The sequence below is a fragment of the Paralichthys olivaceus genome, chromosome 21 (assembly GCF_024713975.1).
Source record: "Paralichthys olivaceus isolate ysfri-2021 chromosome 21, ASM2471397v2, whole genome shotgun sequence".
NCBI lineage: Eukaryota > Metazoa > Chordata > Actinopteri > Pleuronectiformes > Paralichthyidae > Paralichthys > Paralichthys olivaceus.
In genome coordinates, this window is record NC_091113.1 from 8,573,441 (window position 1) to 8,588,894 (window position 15,454).

The window sequence follows — 15,454 nt, forward strand, 5'->3', positions numbered from 1 at the left end:
CGGTGCTGTTTGTGAAGTTCTGCTCTGTTACTTGTGTCTGTGTGATTCTCATTTCCTTCTTACAATTATAACACCAAAACAGTGATAACAGACTAACATGTCTTTATAGATGAAACCATTCCTAGTTTTTCTGGGTTTTATTTTTGTAGTTTTTGGTCATTATTCAAATAATAAGGAACTCAAATCTCCACACTTTTTTTGTCAAGTCTGCCTTTTACATTTGAACACCCTGCAGGAGGTTCTCCGGTCAGACGCGTGAACAACGCAGAGGCGTTCAGTTTAGTGTTCCTGAGAGATTTGTATCCTTTCGATTTCATGTCAGAGATGTGAGAACTTCCTGCTGTATTCTTCCTGCTTTTTGCAGAGACAGATGAAACTATAACCTCCTTGGCGGAGATAATAAACTGTAATTTTTCTTCAAGTGTTCTTGCTGAATTGCTTTAGCCTTAGAGGATATGACACTCACATACAGAGCTGTGTAAATGAGCATGCAGCAGTGTCACTGTCATGATATCCACTTACTGTGTGAGTGATGAAGAGAGGGAGTGTCATATTGTCAGGTTTTTTAATGTCTCACAGGCCACTAGGTGTCAATCACTTCTCCCTCCCTCCCATTCCCATCACCTCATGCCTTCACATCCTTCACCTCCCCTCACCTCTCAGTCTTGCTCTTTGCCCCCTGACCCAGTTGCATCATAGCCTTCAAGAGCCCTGGGTCCACGTTATTCTTATTTAACCTCGCTGAAAGCTTTCCGCGCTCCGTTCGCTGACAGGTACCTGTTTTCAGGTCCTGACAACCGACAGTCATAGCTGTCTGTCTCTCTGTGTATGGCAGTGTGACAAAACAGCACAGTGCATCTGTCTCAGCTCAGACGAGGACACGATGCCTCCTGAGCAGTCATCTGCTCCCTGCACTCGAGCACAAGTAAAGACGCAAACCCACATGTTTCTGCTGGCTCACAAAACTAGTAACTGCTTTTAATGTTGTGGAGACATAGATCCTGTGAGCGCAAAGACGCACAAACAGTTGCACATTAAAGTTTGGTTGACAGGCAAGAACAGAGGAAGATGTAATATGGCTTTTCTATTTTTTCTATTTCTGTTTCACATGCAGCCTAACAGTAATTTGTAGAGGCAGGTCTCTATTTATATTCTGTTGTCTTGCCAATACTCTGCCCAAAGATCAATCCTTGTCTTTCCAATCCTCCTCTTTCAACAGCTAAATCTGCTAAAGTAGCCTCGCTGCAAAGAGGTGACGCAGCGTCTTTTGTTAAGGATTCTTTGTTCTCCTCTGTCAAAAGACATTAATGTGACTTTCTATAATATTGGCAAAACAATCGATTGGTTTTCAGAATTCCATCAGGGGCCACAGTGTTCTCTGAAATGTCACCATGAGTGAAAAAGACTGGATGGATGATAATGAGACGTCAGGATAGTTTTCACGCTCAGACCTCAAATTCACGCAAGGTGTCATGTGTTCACTGGTCACTGCGTCTCCATCAGCGCCTCAGTGTGATAGTCTGATGTCAGATGGGAAGTCAAAAGGTTGTAAGTCAATTTCATAATGTTCTGTTAAAACACTTTTTGTGGCCATAGCTCAGGAACAGAAGTCGAGATTGTGACCATATTTCCAGACTGGTCTGCGGAGGCAAACAACCACAAGACGGAAACTGTAGTTGTTTAATCAGCTCAGTCTGCACCACACACAGCCTGCTGGGCAGCGACCGTGAAGGTTTGGCACCGCTCCACACTACTGAACCACAATATTACGGTTTAGTGCAGAAACTCCTCACAGAGAAAATACATCTGATTGCTTCTCAGCATGCAGAGGTGCAGCTTAAGTGGGTCATACCCAGACCAGTGGACAGAGGGTTCACGGTCAGATGTGGCTCTCTCAGGACTGCCTCCTCCATCCTGTCCACTTTTTTCTTGATCTAGAAACAATTTCAGGCTTGAACTTACTCTATTTTCTTTATCTGCTTGTTTTGAGGGAACTTAAGTCGTTGCTTTTGTTTCATGTGATCGGTTTTCACAGAAGTGGTCTCGCTGCCCTCTATTTACACTGCTGTTGGTCTCTCCCATAATTCACTGTCCGTCTCGCGCTCTCCGTCCTTTCCACTTCACTGTTTGTCCTCTCTGTGACCCGGGACTGCGTGGCAGACAGGGAGACGGGCCCCAAGCTGCCATGGAGATTGGTTCAGGACCTAGACATGGCAGAGCCGATCAGCTTAAAAGCCCTCATTCGTTAAACAAAAAAAAAAAAGAAGCTAGACAAAGAGTCAGGACGGGAGTGATCCTTCCTGCCTCCTTTTCAAATCTTTGTTTTATATAAGGGCTCTTGACACACCAAGTCAACCTCAGAGAACTAGGATCAACAAAGGCTGTCTGATCAAACACTTTGCCTCATGTTGTCTGTCCTCCGTCTCCCGTGTGTTAAAATGCATGAAGAGAAGAATTGATAGACCACAGCTGACAGTCGGCTGGCTGCCGGCGTGTGTGTATGTTGTGAGTGGAAGAAACTCATTTGTGTGCATTTGTATTCCATAAAAAACACCAAGGAAAGACTAAACAAATTAACTTCCAGCAGTCACATGGTAATTGTGTTTACACAGTCTCGTTATATGCTTGTGCAACGGCTTTCATTCAGAGATGGATGAGACTCAAGGAACAATACTCCACCATGTTCTCTCTTCAGCTCTCCGCAGGAAGATGAGATGAGTTATCTTTAGCTCGGTCAGTGCACATTTGGTCGACTCGACTAAATGCACTAATGTCTTCTTTCCACAATCAAAAACATACATAAAACACATGTTTAAAAAACGTGTTCTAAACCCTTTGGTCTACACAAATTAAAAAATAAAAAACCTTTCATTCCACTGAAATTGTCACATTTTTTTGTGTCAGTTTTCACAGTTTACTCTGGAACTCCAACTCATGTGCTGTGATCTAACTTGTGTAATTTCTCTTTTTACTTCTCTTCGTGTTTCAGGTACCAGGACATGAGGAGACAAATTGGCTTTGAAATCAGGGATATGTGGTACAATCTCGGTAATGTCACCCACTCCTTTGTCAATATGTTCATTTATTTTCTAAAAGAATCCACTGTCTAGAATCAATTATACAAACACCGCAGTAGAAGAATGGTAATTGATGTGATTAAGTGTTGTTTCTTCTATTTATATTTAGGATGATCTGCCAACTCGGCACCTTCACAGTCATTACTAGTCAATCCAGAAAAGAACAGGAGCTAAATATAGACAATCATGTGTTAATTAGTTTCACGCATGATGAGCGGGACTCAGCAGTGGAATCTCAATGGAATGAGACTGCAGTTACAGGGATTAGGGTGTTAGATTCAGGCACCTGTGTTTCCATCAAAGTTCCTTCATTGTAACCCGCACCATCTGATCCCTTAATTAGAGCTTTCCACCAGATTAGATCTACTAATTCACTGCGTTTTTAATGAGCCCCTTGCTATGTTTTTTTTATTTTTACCTGAGGTGTTAAATGTGAAGTTGTTTACTGCGTGATTGTAATGGAAAGTTCTGATGAGAGGAGACTTGATAAACACGGGGAGCCACGTTTCTGCTGTGTTTGTTGCAAACAGCTACTTTTAAAATCGCAGCGCACAAAGGATTAGTCCTGCTCTGTTCAGATCAGAGTTTTGTTCAAACTGAAATCTACAAATAAGCTCTCTAATATACAATGTATTTATATCTACTGTGTATGTTTTTTAACTCCCCTAGGCCCCCACAAGATAAAATTCATTCCAGAGATGGTGGGTCCCATCCTGGAGATGACGCTTGTTCCCGAGATCGAGCTGCGAAAGGCCACCATCCCCATCTTCTTCGACATGATGCAGTGCGAGTTCCACTTCACATGCAGCTTCCAGCGGGTGCGTCCTCTGAAACGTGATATAATTGAAGCAAAACAGAGAAGCAGCTGGCGTTAGGTTGAGAATCTTAAAAACGTGCGGGAAGAAATAGTCCATCTGAAGAAAAATGGGTTTCATAGCCACAAGCTTACTTGTAATTCTGCAAATCCCAGTTTTGTTGTGCTGCGATTATCAACAGCCACGGTAAGTGGAACTTAATGTCATGCCTCGTTACAGTCCAAAATTAAGCCTTTCTGCATGAGGAAATCCGTTTGACTACAGCTGTTCTGCCTTACGACGTCTCAGGCAGTCTTCAGCTCTGTGATGTTTATGTGGGCTCCCAAAGTATGTGATGCTCATTGAAGTTGTATGAAACTGTAAAGCACTGATGTCTCTCTGCTCGCCCTTTTATTCCTGTGCAGACAGTGGATGTCAAACCAGCGTCACTCAATCAGATCATTTGATAGATGATCCGCAATAATGCAATCTCTTTCGGCTGGGTGAGGGAGTTACGTCACCCCTGAGTTTAGCAGCACAGATGTGAAAAATGGACGTCGCTGGTGGCGACCCACCTCGATTAATGGGTGTTACTTTTTTTTTTTGAAATGCCGTGACGTAGAGACATCCCAAGCAGTCGACTCTACAGCCACTTTTAGATGTGTGAACACAAGTATCAGAGTTAGACGCTCCACAGTCTCTGGGAACTTTCTCCGCCCGGCCTTCCTGGTGAAAAAGAGTTGTCATACACGAAGAAGACACAGACGAAGATGTCTGGAGAGTTTAAAGTGATAAGAGCCGATGTCTGTCTGTCAAGAAAATCACATGATCTCCGTAGCGGAGCTAATGCGTCACTGCCTGCCTCTTCATGCTGCACCCAGCTGCTCCACCTCTCTCTCTGAATAACGCAGAGAGAGGTGGAGCATGAGGATTTGATGCTGTCGTTTATGCGGAGAACCTCCCACTGAGTTGTGCATGTGTGAAAGTCAAACTGCCGGTAAACTCCGTAACCAATAATCTGGATTTTACCCGGAGGTCATGTCTGAAAACGGTTTATGTAAGCATTTGCCCTGCAATGTGAAAACAGTTCGAAACAATAGGTGGCGTTATGAACCACATTTAACACATGCAGATTTTTGGGGTCTATCCATTCGATAAGAAATGTGTAATAATAATAATAATGACAGCAGTCACATAATTTCGTCTCTGGCTCGAAACATATTTAAGTTTGCTGTATCTTTTTAAGCCAATGTCTCAGTCAGGATTCAGCTAATTGAAGATAAAGGCCACTTTCTTTTAATTTCCCTTTAGTGAAATTTAATGAAGTTCACTGTGGCCCGACCTCTGTTTTCGCCTAAAGCCATAAATATTCACTTTACCTCTTTTTAACAGAGAGCAGCATTTATATCTTTTCACACTTCCCTTTTCTTTTGAACACATGAGCATGACAAGAAGTGTGCAGTAAAACCTGTTTATTTATTCTTTTATACAGCTGAAACATACTAATATCGGAGAAATAAGGTCCATGCATCACTGCCATAAGCTTCAGAAACCACAGAGCAAACGTAACAGGGATGTGTCTCATGTTGTAACCCTGTTGCTTTAATCCAAACAGATTTACACAGATAAAGAAAAGCTTTAATGATGAACGTCAAACACCAGCCTACAGCCAGCTGGGCAGACGGAGAGGGGACGGGGGGAAAAAAATACGAAGCACAGATTCCCTCATCCGCGGAGCCTTGCTGCAGAGAGAGAGCGAGACCGTGCAATGGCGTTAATGAATTGAAAAATTAGCTACACTGATTATTTACGCCTGCTCTGTCTAATTGCAGTTTGAGAACGAGATCATCACCAAGCTGGATCACGAGGTGGAGGGGGGCCGTGGAGACGAGCAGTACAAAGTTCTCTTTCAGAAAATGTAAGTGCTGATTAACGGGCAGGATTACGCCCGAGTTCCTCACGAGTTAGATAATGCTAATTGCAACATGGCACTCCTCAAAATAATCACAGTGTGCTGATGATCACGCGACACCCCATCACAGTTCGCCACTGTGATGTGTGCTCTCAGTTCACGAGGATGCTGACGACGTTTAACCAAATCCTTAGCGAAAAAGGTTGATATTTTAAATTGTACGAATTGTTATTTTCTTAACCCTAGAATGGCACCTTTATATTTAATTTCTTTATAATTACATCAGACGTGAGTCCTCTCTAGGGAGGATGCCATATTATTACAGTAGTCCAGACTGGACAAACTAAACACCTTCTGAGTTTTTATGACAAATGAGGGCTACCACAGGTTCTCTTTCACGTTTGGAAGTGGAGGTTGAGGGGTGTTCAGCTGCAACAATTGAATAATTTCTTGTACATGCATCACATTTGTTTTCCTCTCTGTCCCTTCACGCACACTAGTTTACTGGAGCACTGCAGGAAGCACAAGTACTTGGCCAAGACTGGTGAGAACTTCGTCACGCTGGTGGTTCGTCTGCTGGAGAGGTTGCTGGACTACAGGACCATCATGCACGATGAAAACAAGGAGAACCGCATGAGCTGCACTGTCAACGTGCTCGTAAGACGGCTATTTGAAATTTTGTCAGCACCTAAGCATTGTTCATAGACTATTGATGTAGTAAAGAAACAGCGAGAGTCACCTGCACGTGTCACGATACATCAAGACACTATCACAGAGCTGTTCACCTGAAATCCCTCGCCTCCCTGAAGTGACATTTCACCAGGGAGGACCAAAATGTAAGTTTTGTGTCATGTGACCGCAGGCCCGTGGCCTACATTCAACATTTATCTGAGTCATGTTCTCTCTGTGATGTGTCATGTATTAAATATGAGTCTTCAGTTTTGGCCAAGAGAGAAGTGCCACATCCCACCACTGTGATTCTGTCGGCCAACTTACTCTTCTCTACCAGATACTTACTGTTTGCCTGCTGCGAGCCAGTACATTTTTATTTATCCATAAAGAAATTAATTTGTCACACAGCCAAGATATTGTTTTTTTTTAAGTAATAATCTACACTCCAGTAATTTCTAGAATTATGCTTCGTAAACAGGATACGCTGAACCTTTTAAACAGACTGGCATTGTAGTGTAAATCTCTGAACCCCTAGAAATGCATTTTAATGATTTTTCTTTTCCTTCTTGTAGAACTTCTACAAGGAGATAGACAGAGAGGAGATGTACATCAGGTAAGTACGATTGAAGTAGGCTCAGATTTCTCAACATTTGGTGTATTTGAGGTCTATAACCAAACTATGCACTAAACTCTGGAGATTTTCCTGAAATTTTCCAGAGGGGCTGTATGTGAGAATGCAAATTGTCCGACTCAGTTGCACATTTCTGACTCAGACAATCTCCTGCTGTGTTCTTCATATGTGAAAGGCAACACTAAATGATGCACATCTGGCTCCTTTCCTCAGAGCTGCACAGAGATCCAGAATAAAATATTTGGTTTTGCTGAAATGCATTTCATTTACACAGATCTCGCCACCACAGGCCGCATCATCTCTGGCAGGCTTAACTTTCTGTCTATTGTTTGAGTGTGTGAGGCCCTCCGAGACATGACCCATAAATCACTGCTCTCTCCTGCCAGGTACCTCTACAAGCTCTGTGACCTCCACAAAGAGTGCGACAACTACACTGAGGCTGCCTACACTCTGCTGCTACACGCCAAACTGCTCAAGGTACACACCCGCAACACCAACAAAAAAATCAATGTGGAATTAAACATTCCGAAATACTTCAAACAGCACAGAACGCAGAATCCCAAGCTTGCAAGCTGTTATCAGGCAGATGGTTTTGAACCTCGGGCGTCAAACAAGTGTGTATATTTAAATTTGAATGTGCATAGGACTTGGAAAGATAGGTCGCCAGCCCTTTAATCCAATCATGCAATGAGATGGCTGCTAAGAGGGCACATCTGCTGAGCAGCTTGTTTCTAACCTTGAGTAGTCGGTGAATATCACAGCTAGTATCTGATCTTTCCTGAAAACAGCAGAGACATTGTTTAAAACAAGAGGAAAAGCAACTCCGAGCTTCCTGAAGTAATTGAGATAAAGGTGAACTTTTACTGTCCTCTTTGTCAGCTGGAAATGAAGAATCCTCGTCTGTAGATCACATGGTTCAAGGCCCTCTCGGTTTATGGTGGAAAAGGGGTCAGGTATCTACCACACACCCAGTGTAATGATATCTTATATTAGACACATACATATTTATAATCTGTCAAAAAGTATTTTTCAATACACCTTGTAAATGTCAACCTGCTCTCAGCCTCAAAAGTTTACGTCTCTCGCCCAAAATATTCCACAAAACTCCTCGCACACACAAAAAAACTGCAGTGTCTATTCCCAGTCGGGGGGGTTGGTATTACCTGAATTTGGAGTTGTTCCTTTCTGGCTTTTATCCAACATGGTTGCACCAAATATCTCATCTGTATTTGCATAAGTAGCTGACTGTTCCAGCCTTTGTGCAGGTCCCGAAAGGGGAGAGCAGGCTGACTGCATCACAGTTTCCTCACTGAAGCAGCATCTGCAGGACCTGTTTTAGTTGTTATTATTTTAATTCTGCTCATCTCTGATCAGAACACACTTGAAACCTTAAATACAGACTCAATTACAGTAAATGTTGGAAATGAGTTCATTTTTTTTGCACCAGAGTATTGATGAATGTTATATCCTGCGAGATCGTCTTTAAAATCACTGTGCTCCTTTTATATCCAAATACATCCTGTCCACACTAATGTGGATGTTTTGTCAAATGAACAGATTCATTTCCATCACAGAGGTGTGTGAGCACTTCAGTTTTTGTCGATGCAGGGTCACTGGCCGTCCATGAATAAACTGAGACATCAATAGCTTGATCCAGGGCCTCGCGGCATCCTTCTTCATGCCACGGCAACAATATGCCGAGCAATTACTTTTTCGCCCATCTCCAGCTCAGGACATGCAAATTCCTTGGCTTTGCTATTCAGATGTTGCCCTCTGTCAGAACTTGGCCAGAGTTTTTCAGAGATCTTAACTCTTCAGGTCACTCGCAGGACTTCAGAATCCTAATTAAAGCTGGCTGGTAATGGCTTGACGGGTAGGATTATGCTTCCATGACACAGAGGCCGATCAGATTGACGCTCTCCCTGTTAGCCAAGCGGCTCTGGCCTTTCAGAAACCTCATTATTTGCTTGCTGAGTAAAAAAAAAAGGTAAGATGGAGTTCACAGACTGCACTAACCTCTGCTTTCTTCTCGTGTTGTCTTGCATCAATCTTCCTTGTCTGCCTCTGTTTATACTTCACTAGATTTGCCTCCGATGAGCTTACATGTTTTTAGATTGTGGGGAATCTTGTGTGCAACTTTGTAACAGCAAGCATTAGCAACAGAAAGCTATGAACCACGTCAATGCTCTCTCGGAACTATTCAATACGTATTGACGCCTGTTTCATTGCCCAAACCTTAAGTTTCAATCTCGCCCTACCAGAGTGCAGGGCAGCTGTAAAAAGAAACACACATCAATCTCACCATATTTGCATCGGCTATAACTCAGCCATTGATTTCTTGTCACTCGTTCCGCTTTCACGCAGCGTTGACCCCGAGGCTAATTTCTCTCTCCTCCCTGTAGTGGTCGGACGAACAGTGCGCAGCCCACCTGACCCAGAGAGACGGCTACCAGGCTGCCACTCAAGGACAGCTCAAGGATCAGCTCTACCAGCAGATTATCAATTACTTCGACAAGGGCAAGGTGAGAGATGCACATAGAGAAACAGATACTAGCCACACACACGCATACACACACACACACACACACACACACACACACACACACACACACAGAGGAATGGTTGCAATCATGATAAATCCAGGGCTCGTCATTCCTTTAAAATACCTCCTCTGGCCTGGGAAGGTAGATTTTGCAGAAGAAATGCTGAATTGAAGTTTTATGTTTCTTTCAGGGATTGTAAATAATCCCCTTCTTTTAGCTGATGCTCTTATGGAAGAAGGCGATCATACGGCACAAGCATTATGGGGCTCTTTTGTGTTGCCTCTTATCTTCCAAGAAACGGTTTCTCCCGCTCTCCTCTCCCACTGTCCCCATTTCCCCCTTTTCCCTCACACCGCTATCGAGACATTCTTATACACCATCTCTGGATCATGGTGGGAAGAACAGGTCATATATAATTGCCAGACATTCTTCTACACTGCTCATATTTTATTCCAGTGGAGGACAGAAATCTGTTTCAGCCTGTGCGCCGAGTTTGGAATGGGTCCGCAGAACTGCAGCCAGAGCTTCTCAGAGATGATGTCCCAAGGCTTTGCATGTGTCATCAGTGTTGGGGTGCAGCCTCCACTTTCGGTTCTCTCGCCAACTGTCACTCAGCAGGATATGGCGATGGAGAAAACAAACTGAAAGAGCATTGGATAAACTTACACACACACCAGAGTGATGAGGAAGTGTCACAGTGGCTGCAGGAATACATCAACACTCACAAGGGGCGGTATCAAGCGAGGACAGTCTGTGAGATTGTCATCCAGAACACGGTCCCAGATGGTGGTGCCACCACTGCTCTGCACCGATGGCAGCCTGATCTGAGTAACAGTCTGGAGTCGATCCACCTCCAGCCTGACCCAGATCAGTTCAGCCCAATCTAATCTGTCAGGAAGCCATTTAGAAGCCTTTCAACACGTTCGAGTGGCTCCCATCTATCTGTGACAGCACTCCGCTGCAGTGGATGAGTCTCAACAAGAAATACTTCACCATAAAACATATTCTTCCAACAAGAGGATGCAATCTGAGGTTTAGTGTTTTAAATGAAAGAAAGAAAAATAACAAAATAATATTGACATAATAAGAAGAATTCAAAAATGAAGAGCATTGCCTGGGAGAGCCTGCACAAAAGGAAATCTTTATCTCAGCATTCGATTTTAAAAATTGATTAATTCACTGAATGCCTCTTTTCATGTTCCTAACAGATGTGGGAGGAGGCGATCATTTTGGGAAAGGAACTAGCTGAGCAGTACGAGAATGAAATGTTTGACTTTGAGCAGCTCAGTGCATCCTTGGTAAGTCGTTTTTTACTGCTGCTTGTCAAAAGAGTCCATTACAGCTCTGCTCATTGATGTCAAAGTTACATTACAAGTTTCCTGACTGTGATGTGTTGATTTTATTTATTTTCCCTTTATTTTATCACCAAAATCTGATCTAGATTAAAAATCTGTGTTCAAGAGTGGCCTAGAATGGTTACAACCAGCTAAAGGTCTTTGCACAAGTCCATATTTTAGTATGCATTTTCTAAATCAACTTGGTATGCCAAAGACCCAGATTATGCAAAACAAGATATGAATTTAAAAAAAGGATGAATATAATTCAAATGAAAAACATAGATGCTTATGATTGTATCTCCCCACAGAGGAAGCAGGCCCAGTTCTATGAGAACATCGTGAAAGTCATCCGGCCCAAACCAGACTACTTCGCTGTGGGCTACTATGGCATGGGGTTCCCCTCCTTCCTACGAGTGAGTACACACATCAGCGTACATCTCTGAGCACTCTGGCACGCACATGGCTGAAAGCACAGTGTGGGTGACTTGTCAAAACAGATAATCAGTAGATTTACCAGTGCTCGGTTCGTTCTCAGCCTAAAGCATCAATACATATGTTTTATACATCTAAAGCTGTGGCTTTAAAACTTTCATCCCCACCCTCCTTGTCTCTAGTTCATGGTCTGTTGTCTCTCCCAACTCCTTTATCCCTTCTGCTATCCCTCATCTTACTTATTGAACTGTTTCCTAAAAGTTCATCCAAAATCTTTACATCCAGGTCCATTGCAGGACATGGGTGTAAAAAATGTTGCACCTCTGAGGATGAGAACTGACCTAGTCTTGAGATGATTAAGTTCAGTTTCAAGAGCAATAATCCCCTGATGATGCCCTACTCATTCTGTCATTAGGAAACTGCCATTTCACAAGGGTCTTTTCTTTTTTTTACTACTCTGATCGCCACACGCTCGTCCTGACCTCTTTCACATGACAGGGCAGACACTCCATTACAGACACAGCAGACTGAACAGGCTCATTCTAACTGGCCATTTAAACATCCTTAGAGGAGAGTTCACTTTTTGCCTGTATTTTTATTGTGCCTCCATTCCATTAACACCCAGCAGTCAAACTATGATTTAGCGTCTGTATGTACATTGTGTTCTTTGTGAGCATGCTCAAACAGTCAAGGTCGCTTTGACCTCACAAGATAGATTTTTGTGCCGTGTGAACACGGTATCTAAAGGGTACAAACTTTCACTTGGATTCACGAGAGAAATGATTAGAATTTGATTGTCACTTTCTCACTTTCCTCAAATTTAGTACCAATATTCACTTGAACAGATTTTGGTTGAAGGTCAAGTCACAGATAAAACTTCATTGTTATTTCACAAGTATTTTTGAATGAATACAGCAGAATAAATAAAAAAGTGAGCTCCTGCGTTGTTCTCTCATAAGAGCTCTTTCTGCATCCTCAACTGCAAATTAAGATAAATCTAGTGTTGAGGGGTATTTTCTTCAAACCCCTCTTTGCTTGTGTGTGTTGCAGCAGCGTCCTCAGGAAAAAGTCAATTATGTAAGAAAATCAATGCTTTGATAAAGGTATTCTGTATCCACCCCCCTGAAGAATCGATTTTATGCACGAGTGCTTAATTCAGCTGCTTATGATTTATTAGTTGTTAATGTGATTAGACACTAGCACACTCCAGATCATGTCTAAAGCTGCGCTCACAGCTAATCCCAGTTAAAACAGCTTGTTTTGTTTTTTCTTTGTGTCATGATTTCAACCTTAAAGCCACAATACCTCGTCAAGAGGCTTTGAAGCATGACTGAAGGTTCCTGTTGTATTTGTTGGCTTTATAAAGAATCCCAAGTAAGTTTCAGCTCTTGGACGCCTTAAAGGTATTCTCAGCATTTCAAAAGCAGATTTCCGCTATACTTGTTGCCCTTTACTTTACATCCAGCCGGCGTCTCTCTCCTCCTCTCACTTCTCTTCCCATCAATCACAAACTTTACTTAATCGCTGTATTGAGTTTCCTGTGAGCGCTCGGCTTAAAGAGCATTTCAGGGTGTGTGAAAGTTGGGGTTTGAAATATGTATCCGAGCACGCCACATTCGGAGACACTCGGATATGAGCTGTCATGTTCTATCATTCAAAATGTTCCTCAGACAGACCCCTGAGCACATTCGCAGAACTGAGGGAATTCACTCTGTGGACTATTCTCATATCATTTACTTTTGTTTTGGAATAAAACAAGATGATCTTTTTTTACTTCAGTCTGTGTGTCAGTAAAACCTTTATCTGACCGCGCAGTATATTGAAATGTAGCAACTATACATTTTACAGACTTTATCCATGTAAACCATTACTGCAAAGAAGTTGAAACAATAGAACAAATATTCCATTTAGATTTAGTCATTCACCCCCCACAATACATTACCTTTATTATAAAACCCATATGTCCTCTAGTCTTCCAGCAAACGCGTCCAAAGAACTTAAATCTATGAGTTACATTTACATTAGCTACAATTCATTCAAAACTCTGCCGTCCAAAAGGAGAGATCACATCACACCTATTTTAAAATCCTGACACAGGTCATGTGTTAGTACTTTTGGTTTATAGGAAGGCTCCTCAGACCCTCTGGTTGTCTTTCTTCTCAGAACCGAAACATTCTGTGATGCTGCTCTCAGCCGCCACACTCCAAGTCCCCAGAACAGCCTTCCAGAGGATCTGAGAAACTTATATTTAAATTAAAAACCTACCTCTTCAGTCTGACTTTAATGTCATAGATATTCATGGCTTCATATATATATATATATTATTATCAATAATAGTCTTTCTTTCAATGTTGATTCATCTCTAAACCTGAATGTTTTTAACAAATGTTTAATTCATTTTTAAATCCCATGTTTAGTCAATCGCCTGTAAAGCATTTTAAAATGCATTTGTTTTGTTTGGCATGCCATATAAATAAAGTTAAACTGACTGATTTGAACTTGAAGATTTTGCAGCTGTCTGAACTGTTGCTGCTTTGTCTCTTGACTGTCTTTTCACCCACCAGCTGAAAAAGAAAAGACCATTTTCGAAATGAATTATTATCTCATGGACATTATTTTCTTTTTGGCAGAACCAGCTAGTCTGTGACAATGAATGCAAATTTATCCACTGTCCTCAAATGAGTAGGCACACAGTTGGCATCGATTAGATGTCCATGATCCATGGTGCAAGAAAAAATGTAAACCTTACAGTTGAAGTTTGCAACAATGAATTACCCAGATGTAGAGGAACCACCGGCAGTTGAAAGTGATGGCTCTGGAAATCAATTTGCTTTTGTCAACTTATCTGTCAAAGCAAATTTGAAAATGTCCCCAGGCTGCAGTTGCTTTAATTAATTGGGGAATTGAGATGTGTGCTGTGCATGAGCGAGAGGGGCCTGCTGTGTGCAATCTATTGTGTCGTGATGGTCTGTGAAAGAAAGACGGAAATGCAAAAAAAAAAGTCTGTGCTATTCTTCTCTAGATAAGATCCTGACTTTCAAGCTGTGTAATGTCCCTGTTAAGCTAATGAATGAGGGTGTAATTTAAAGTAAACCCTCGTATCGTGTCGCTGAGATGTGAGGAGAGCTCGTCCTCCGCCGCCGTGATCTTACCACACTGATATTAAGACGTCTGTTACGAGGCAGCGTCATCACTTTGCTGTATTTAGCAGCAGCCGTTGTGTGAAAGCAACCCCCCAGCTAAGTGGCAGTAGCCATTTGCAGTCTGTCCTTGTCTTTCCAAGCAAGGCCGCTCTGAACACTGATTGTCCAAACACTCAATCGGTGCCAAAAACTTGGTCTACCTCGTTTCCAAAAATTTAATATGGAGATTATGATAATGTGCTTTAACCCAGGCACAGCACAGGGCCAATTACAGCCCGCTACCCTCACCGAATGACTTTTAACTACTGGATCTAATGCTCTTGTGAAATGGTCCATGAAATGGCACTGTATGCTGTCAACACTGCCAGAGAAAAGGGACAGTGGTACCTTATGTCCACATAATGTGAGCTAGTTAGTACCAGATTTTATGATTGTGTCGTGCTCTTGCTTTTATGTACATATCTAATGTCTCACTGTTTCATTCATCGTCCTTCAGAATAAAATGTTCATGTACCGCGGGAAGGAGTACGAGCGCAGAGAGGATTTCGAGGCACGTCTCCTCACGCAGTTTCCCAACGCGGACAAGATGAAGACGACCACGCCACCCAGCGAGGACACCAAGTGTTCTTCAGGACAGTGTATCCTCACCACAAGTCTTTTTTTAAATATATATTTTCATTGCAATTTGTTTGTTTGTCTGTAGAACAACTACCAAACTGATTTCCATGATATCCTTTTCTTTTTACATGTCAAGATTGGGTATTATTGTTTGTCATAGCATCTCTAAGTGCCCCTCTAGTTACGTGTTAGATCACAGAAGTGCCTGAAAGAAATTATAAGAACACAATTCAGTTTTGTTAATAATACTGAATCATCATGTCCTAATTGTTATTGTATCTTAGTTCCAACACTT

The 15,454-nt window shown here is 42.3% G+C and overlaps 1 protein-coding gene across 1 annotated transcript in view; it reads left to right on the plus strand.

Moving 5' to 3' along the window:
- The window catches only part of dock1 (dedicator of cytokinesis 1), a 155,915-nt gene that overhangs the window by 121,317 nt on the left and 19,144 nt on the right, over window positions 1-15,454 (plus strand). Inside the window, exons 32-41 of the mRNA XM_020083260.2 lie at window positions 2,990-3,048; window positions 3,747-3,895; window positions 5,704-5,789; window positions 6,284-6,440; window positions 7,028-7,068; window positions 7,473-7,563; window positions 9,489-9,608; window positions 10,838-10,927; window positions 11,275-11,379; window positions 15,038-15,179. Of these exons, the coding sequence (XP_019938819.1) occupies window positions 2,990-3,048; window positions 3,747-3,895; window positions 5,704-5,789; window positions 6,284-6,440; window positions 7,028-7,068; window positions 7,473-7,563; window positions 9,489-9,608; window positions 10,838-10,927; window positions 11,275-11,379; window positions 15,038-15,179 (1,040 nt within the window). The remainder of the gene's footprint in view (window positions 1-2,989; window positions 3,049-3,746; window positions 3,896-5,703; window positions 5,790-6,283; window positions 6,441-7,027; window positions 7,069-7,472; window positions 7,564-9,488; window positions 9,609-10,837; window positions 10,928-11,274; window positions 11,380-15,037; window positions 15,180-15,454) is intronic.